Source organism: Lolium rigidum, chromosome 5 (genome assembly GCF_022539505.1).
Source record: "Lolium rigidum isolate FL_2022 chromosome 5, APGP_CSIRO_Lrig_0.1, whole genome shotgun sequence".
NCBI classification, from domain to species: Eukaryota; Viridiplantae; Streptophyta; class Magnoliopsida; order Poales; family Poaceae; genus Lolium; species Lolium rigidum.
In genome coordinates this window covers 235985308-235993502 of record NC_061512.1, presented here as the reverse complement: position 1 = coordinate 235993502, position 8195 = coordinate 235985308, and the positions used below count along the sequence as shown (strand labels likewise).

Genomic DNA, 8195 nt, shown 5'->3' with positions numbered 1-8195 from the left:
CTATTTGAAGCGCGCCGATGGAGATGCTCTAAGCAGTCAACTTTCTTTCTAGATCAGGTTGAGTCATGCACCGGTAAATTAGGAACCACACTCTCAAGGCGTCCGGTGCTGGACTGCTAGTGCTAGGTACTAGCTCCATGTCCCATTTCTCTTCTTTAATTCTGCACCTTTTTTCATCATATATTTGCGACAGTGATTTCATTAGTGATCAAAGAATATGGAAAAATAGATGTTTTATTAATTAGTTTGTATTTTTTTATTGCAGAACGGTTGAAATATTGCATCTTTTTAAGAAACATGCAGCAAAGAAGATTGCATATCTTGCCGTGGAAGAGCAAACTTCAGTTGCATTTAAATATGCCTCACTGTTGCCATTGCCGCCGCTACTTGAAAATTGCGGGTATGTGTATTCTTTATCCACCGAGACATAATCGTTGAGTTTATGCCGCCTTTGGTTGTTAGTTTTTTTTCTATTTTCGTTGCGCTTTACTGTAAACACATATACATATAAAGGTAGTATTGGAAAAAAATTGTGTAGTTGTCCCACCCTAACGTAAAATCCTAGATCCACCACTGGTATTCTCCATGGTTGATTAATAGGAGTACTTTACATCCGTAATTGTATGATCATCCTATGAAATATTGTTGCTTTCAGATTGGTAACCTCACAAATGTAGGTAGAGACCCGGTTGTTTTGAAGAAAAAAAACCATAGACGAACTACATGTTGGTGGCAGCAAAGCCAGGTTGAATTTCGGATGTCTAGGCCGCGAGGATTGACATGAAGACGGTGGACCAGGCGGTGACCGCAAGGGCGGCGATGAGGTATGTCCACAGGAAGATGACGGAGCACTCCTCTTGGGCGACATCGTAGAGCTGGGCCATGGTGCCGATGCTCATCGCGGGAGGCAGGGCAAACTGGAGCATCAGCACGTACTGGTACAGCGGGTCCGGCGGCAGGAAGCCGAGTGTGCGCGCCGACTTGATCACCACCACCCCGACCATGGGCAGGATCACGTACCGCACGCAGATGATCGCTGCGATCACCCACCGCGACACCGTCGTCTTGCGCACGCCTGACGAGCGACGACACCGTTATTCAGACAACTGCCAATGTAAAATCCAGGTAAGCCTGCAGGAAGAGTCACTCAGAGTCGTACCTTTAGTGAGGTTTCCACCGAGGATGAGGGTGACACAGGGTACGGCGGCATCTCTGCATGAAACGAGAATTTCAGCAATCACCATCCATTATATATATACTACTTTCCACACTGCTTGAACTGTAAACTGGACATGGGACACACTGCATTTGCATACCCAAGTAGTTTGAGCGAGTCTTGCACGACCCGCAGGGGAGCGTCGTTGCCGACAAATGTATATCTCAGCCATGGCACTACCCCAACAATGAAGCCTAGCACCTGTCAATCAGGGAGTTCATTTCAGCTTCTATACTCCACGCATCATATCATTATCAGCCATATCTAACATATGAGTTATTTCTACCGCAAGTCAGCGACCGACTTTGCCTTCGTGGTCAAGTGGATGTGTAAGAAGGAATGAAAACCAGTAGAAGACCGTTTTAAATGAAAGATATTTTTCTCTTAGTCAAACTACTCTCATACTAAGATCGTCTTATACTAGTTAATTATGTCCTTACAAATTTCTGATGATTTTGTTTACGTATCTTTGAGTTTACTAAAGGTGTAAAGAATATCTTAGACTTAGATTTTTTTTTGACAAAGTGATCAATTTAAGATAAAGTATTGGTTGACGAAATGGAACATCATTTGTCGCCCAAAGACCAAGACGACCTTGGCATTGAGATGCTCGATATAAAGTGTGAGTGTCTACTGGGCAAACGACTGTTTAACGTGCTCAATGAGGATGAGTATGGTAGGAGTTGCCACATAGGAGTAATAAATATCTGCATCATAAAACTTTATCTCAAGTATAGGCTAACCCTACGGAATATTCCTTTTGGAAGGGACTGATGAAAGTTAGAGGGGAGTTTTTGGACTGAAGCTCTTCGTCACTGGTGATGGATTGAGCACTCGGTTTTAGGAAGAGGCAAAACTTCAACGGAGCAGGTGCGCCTGCGCACCTTCACATTTTTTCACTTTGTCTTTTTTGTATCTTCCAAATTATGTAATATTTCGATTTGATTTTTTGCAGGTCATTCAGAAATAACAAATAGAATGGAGGAAAAATAAATCGGAATTTTTTTGTGCAAATTTAAATTTTAAATTATTTAAATTTCAAAATAAATTTTTGAAATACATATATAGATAATGACATAAAAACTCCAAAATATTTTTCCCACATTCCAATTGTTTTGTTTAAGTGATCTGCAAATTTTCGAGTTCAAACAATGTGTGGTGTGAGAGATACAAAAATGAGAAATTGTTTGAGAGGGGAACAAAAAGAACTTGCACGGATCTTGATGCAATATAGACGGTGTGGATACGGGTGCTCACCAAGCACCTGCTCTAAAAGTCCACTCTCGCAGGAAGATCCATGGCTAGGGGACCATCCATTGCCTCATTAATACTCATCTTTGTGTAATATTGTGCAACATAAAATTATTACGGTTGCTAATGTTCTATCGGAGATACTTCTAAGTGCTAACCATATGTTTTAGGAGACCCCTGATGAGGAACAAGTCGAGTGCATTACTTCATCCAGTTTAGAGATTGATGGGGTTTCATCTTTCTGAAGAGCCCGATACTTTTTAATTGGAAGATAACTGAATCTGGGAAGTTTATGGTCAGATCAATGTATGCATACTTTATGAGTGCCAATTGTAGGTTTCTCTGAATATACGTGTTGAAGCTGAAGGTGCCTCTAGAATAAAGATCATTATGTAGTTTCTTCGTAAGAATATTTTGCTCACAAAGGATAATTTAGCTACGGAATTCGAGTGGGTGTAAAAAATGGGTCTTTTACGATTCAGATGAGTCCATTGAGCATTACGCTCCCTTTATATGGAGAATTGTCTATTTTACTTTTACTATACCACCTCCAACTAATATCACAAACATGTCTAGGAATTGGTTGAATGGAATTGATAGAAAAACAAAGGCCAAATCCAAGTAGTTTGAGCGAGTTTCGCACGACCCGCAGGTGACCGTTTTGCCGGCCTTCCCGGAGGCATTTCCCACCTTCAGTACGCGGACGACACCCTCATCTTGATACAAAACACGGAGGAAGATATTGCCAACCTCAAGTTCCTTCTCATGTGCTTCGAGGACATGTCCGGCCTCAAGATTAACTACCACAAGAGCGAAGTCATTGTCATGGGCCAACCTAGAGACGAACAGATCAGGATCGCCAACAAGCTGAATTGCAAACTGGGGTCCTTCCCTTTCCTCTACCTTGGCTTGCCCATCTCTGACCGTAAACTGCGCCTCGAACAATGGTTGTTCCTTGTCAGGAAGCTGGCTGACCGCATCGAGCCCTGGATGAGTAGGTTGCTCACTTCGGGTGGGAGACTTATCCTCTCCAATGCCTGCCTTGACAACACGCCCATCTACGCGATGGGCCTGTTCCTTCTGCATGAGGGGATTCATGCCCGTTTCGACTCTCATCGTTCTAAGTTCTTTTGGGAAGGAACTGGGGCAAATCGCAAGTACCACTTGGTTAACTGGCCTACTGTCTGTCGTCCCAAGGCCATGGGGGGCCTGGGCCTGCTCAGTACAAGGAAGATGAACATCGCCTTGCTCCTTAAATGGGTGTGGAAACTCTACAATGAGGATGACACCATCTGGTCCAAAATAATCAAAGCCAAGTATCCGGATGCGAGCGATCTCTTTTCAGGCTCGGGCAAAGGTGGCTCCCAGTTCTGGAAGAGTATCCACAAGGTTAAGCACTTCTTCAAGCTTGGGGCCAAGCATGTGGTCGGCGACGGGCGCCGCACTCGCTTCTGGTCGGATTGGTGGTTAGGGCACGAACCGCTGAAAGACTCGTTCCCGTATCTGTTCGCTGTTTGCGAGGACACAAACCAATTAGTAGCCTCTGCGTGCGCTCCGGGGGGCCCGCACATCTGGTTCCGTCGCTCTTTGGACTCAGAGGGTGTGAATCAATGGAATCGCCTCATCTCCCAACTACAGCCTTTCTTGCTCTCAGACGCTCTCGATAGGGTGACTTGGCACCTCTCCCCTTCTGGTCTCTACTCCGTTCAGTCCATGTACTATAAGCTGTCGCAAGGGGCGTCGGTTGCTTTCCATAAGGACGTTTGGGAAGCCAGGGTCCCGCTTAAGATCAAGATCTTTGCCTGGCTGCTCATCCTTGACAGGCTCCCCTCCAGCCTTTTGGTTGCCGGCAGAAATGGACCGGCGTCCGGGGCGTGCGCTCTTTGCGGCGCACCGGAGGACTCCTCCCACATCCTCTTCTCCTGCTCAATGGCAAGATTTGTTTGGAGCGCGCTGCGCAAGCATTCACGGGTTGCAAGCCGGTGCCCAGCCAATTTCTCACAGTTTCACGCCATCCTAGCCGGTTTCTCTGGGAGGGCCAGGAGACTCCTATGGACCCTCTTCCTCGCACAATCTTGGGCCCTTTGGACTGTGCGGAATAAGCTTACTATGGAAAAGAAAATCTTAAATGACCCCGCTAACCTGATTTTTAAAATGTGTATCTTCCTACAGCTCTGGAGCGTCAAGGCAAAACCAGGAGATCGGGAGGATCTCAGACGGTTGACAAGCGAACTGAGGGAGCTGTACGCCTCCGTGAGAACAAGAAGCCAAAGCTGAAGCCTGCGGCGTAATCTGGCTAGTTCTTCTTAGTGCGGTTGCTGTGGGGTGCCGCCCCCGTTGTGTTTGCGTTTGATGTGTGCTTTACTTGGCTAAGCTGTATGCCGCAGCAGTTTGTATGAATCTAAACCTTGCTGGCTTTATTAATTTAAAGTCGGGCCCGCTATGGCCTTTTATCTAAAAAAAAAACCGTTTTGCCGGCAAATGTAGATCTCAGCCAGGGCAGTACCCCAACAATGAAGACCAGCACCTTGCAATTAGAGAGCTCATTTCAGCTTCTATGCTCCAGACATCATATCTGCCTCCTCTGAGGGTGGTAATGAACTCAGAACTCATGACCACAGTGGCGACAACGAAAAGGAGAAGCATATATAGTCGTTCTGCATCTTGTGACAGTGAACTTACCGCACCGACAGTAGGCGGCGCGGTGAGCTCCTCGACGATCTGGTGGGTGCCATGTTTCAGCTTGTCCCACATGCTGTTGCCGCTCGTGTTATTGCTGCAACCGGAACGCTGGTGGTCACCAGTAGGCAGCAACGGCGTCAGTAACTGCATGGGAGAAAATTTAAGTCAGAATCACGACTGTTCCTTCGGGGCAGTACTGAAACAGTGAAACTAGTGAAAAAGTTGGGCGCTGTTCCTTCTCATGGACGCCAGAGCTGCTCTCTGACGGCAGCGAGACAACTCCATCCTCCTCATCGCCGTCGTCTTCCTCGGCGTCTTGTTTCCAGCGCTCTTCCTCTGACCTCACGAGAGAGTCCTTGGGATCATGAATCTCGTGTGCGATCATCGTCTTGCGGTATATCTCGCTGGACCTCTTCATCACGCTGTTCGTGTGTGTCCAGATGTACAGTCCTCCAAGCTAGGATTGATCATGCATGCTTGATTACTTACTGATCGATCGAGATGCATGCTACCAAATCGGGCAATGAGAAGTGAATGGTTACCGCCATGGAGAATGAGGCGTAGGAGAGTCCTCGGTCAGTGCATATGTCGCCACCTCCGAAGGGGTTGCCGTCCTCCCGGCAAACCGCCGGTATCACGATGAGCAGCAAGTTTCCAAAGTTCGCGGCTGAGCAGGAGGCGACGACCAGCCCCCGGAGGTGCTGCGGCGGCCTCAGCAGGAGCACCACCACCCACCCGAGGACGCCGCCAGTCAGGAAGATGATCCCGATGTTCACTGGCATGAACCACCTGAATTCCAGTGATCAGGCATGTCATGCTTTTTTTTTTTTTTTTTGCGAATTGGTTATCAATTATAAAGCCGGGAGCAGTAAGAATGCAAGGGACCATGAAATGGCGTCCTGGAGCGTGACGGTCCTGGCGAGGCTGGCGAGCATGAGCGCGGGCGTGAAGACGGCGTAGACGACGCGGTTGATGTCGGCGCGGGCGGCCGCGGTGAGGAGGTTGCACCGGCCGGAGGCGAGATAGGCGCCAAGGAGGACCACCAGGAGCACCTCCACCACCGGCATCAATGCCACCACCAGCAACGACACGAACCCCATCGTCGATCAACCTCAAGGCTCGACTGCTAGAGTATTCTAGCTAGCTAGAGATTGAATTGTAAATGTAAAGAGAGTGATGAGCTCATGATCAACTGGTGGTAGGGTGGCTCGTATTTATGCATGCATGTCATAAGCTTAAGTAGTCTCGATCTGTCTCTTTAAGGCCAGCACGCTAGCTATGTTTGGTGCCACATCGCTATAAGTTGCATCAATTGATCAACCAACCAATAACTAATTAACTATACTACATGATTCAAGGCATGATGAGCGCCGTGGCTCTGCCGCACTCCGTATGCAATGATCGGACCCCTTCCCTTTTCTCACATGCAAATAGGTTGTCTCGGTTGTTCAAAAAAAAAATTGATCGTTTCTTATAGGGATGTCAGATGTGGAAGCGGGACAAGTGGGATAATCGAATTCAGATTCATTAAAAAGGAAAAAAGAAAAGTAGAGAGTAGAATAATAAAAGTCAAATAAAATTTAATGTCATATATCCTAATTGTCCCACTTCTATATGCTGGTATCCCAGCAAATACTTCTATATGCTGAGCCTGTAAGGGTTTTATTAGTAATTAAAAGTAGGGTAGAAATGTGTTTTATTGGAAAAATATATATATCAGCTTGTACTAATAAATTATACCGCAGTCTTCCGATGTTTCTATTATTTATATTTTAATTACCTAAGGGGCTAAAGAAAATATTAGACTTTTATTGGTCAAGATTTATTTTTCCACAAAGTGACCAAATTAAGAAAAATATTGGTTGATGAAATGGAACATCGTTTGTCGTCCCAAAGACAAAAGCGGCCTGCACATTGAGGTGTTGGATATAAAGAAAATGTGTTTACTCAGCATATGACTATTTAAATTACTCGATAAGGATAGTGTGGTAAGAGTCGCTACATAGTAAATATGTGTGTCACAAAATTTATCTCAAGTACAGGCTAATTTAAACCTATGGTCCCTCCCTTGTGGAAGGGACTCATAAAAGTTAAAGGGAAGTTTTTGGACCGAAGCGCTTTCGTTATTGGTGATGAATTGCGAACTCGGTATTTCAAAGATTCATGGCCAGGTGAAAATCTAGTGGCTAAACAATAACCATCTTTGTATAATTGTTTGCCTCATAAAAACGTTACACCGCTAAACATAGGTTTTAGGCTATTCTTGACGTGGGACAAGTGGAGTGTGTGGCTTCATTTAGTTTAGAGGTTGATGGGGGTTCACGTTTCTGAAGAGCCAAATACTTCTAAATGGAAGCTAACTGAATCGGGTCATTTTACTGTCAAATCAATGTATATATACTATGAAAGTGGCCGTATTAGGTTCCAAAAAAAATACTTGTGCAAGCTGAAGGTGCCTCTAATTACAAAGATATTTAGTGTTCCTGCATAAGAAAAGTTTCACCAACAAAGGATAATTTCCCCATAAGCAATTGGAATGGGGTCCTTTGTCATTCGGAGGAATTCATGCATCGATTATTTATTTATTTCATATCCCTTCGCTTGCTTGATATGGAGAGTAGTGGATTTTATTATGGGTGGACCCAGCATCCCAGTTGCCTAGGCACTTGCCCATATGGCCTCTTTTCTTGCTTATTTCTTAGAATTTGACTCGAGCTTGTGTGTGCAGGCTTCAAAACAATTCTGGGTCGGTCTTTGCATTTTACTCCCTCTCTCCAAAATATAGTGCCTATAAGATTTTTTTCGAAGTCAAACCGTGTGTACGTTGACCAAATTTATCTCAAAAAATATCAACATTCAGAATCTCAAATCAATACCATCGGATTCATCATAAAATATATTTAAATATGGTATAAATTAGGTATTGTAGATATAGACATTTTTCTCAAAAACCTTAATAAAGTTAGTGAAGTTTGATTTTCGCGAAAACTAATGTGCACTGTATTATGGCAAGGAGGGAGGGAGATGGACGATTTCCATGAAAACT

At 45.0% G+C, this 8195-nt stretch overlaps 1 protein-coding gene across 1 annotated transcript; it reads right to left on the bottom strand.

Annotated features, from left to right (window-relative positions):
* Nucleotides 1-525: 525 nt before the first annotated feature.
* LOC124654867 (protein PIN-LIKES 7-like) lies at nucleotides 526-6355 on the bottom strand. Its single transcript, XM_047193847.1, has 7 exons — nucleotides 6035-6355; nucleotides 5692-5938; nucleotides 5385-5606; nucleotides 5150-5293; nucleotides 1317-1417; nucleotides 1160-1212; nucleotides 526-1075 (listed from the first exon to the last, which is right to left on the bottom strand). The coding sequence occupies exons 1-7, from the start codon at nucleotides 6247-6249 to the stop codon at nucleotides 762-764; spliced, it is 1296 nt and encodes a 431-aa protein (XP_047049803.1). The 5' UTR covers nucleotides 6250-6355; the 3' UTR covers nucleotides 526-761.
* Nucleotides 6356-8195: the final 1840 nt, after the last annotated feature.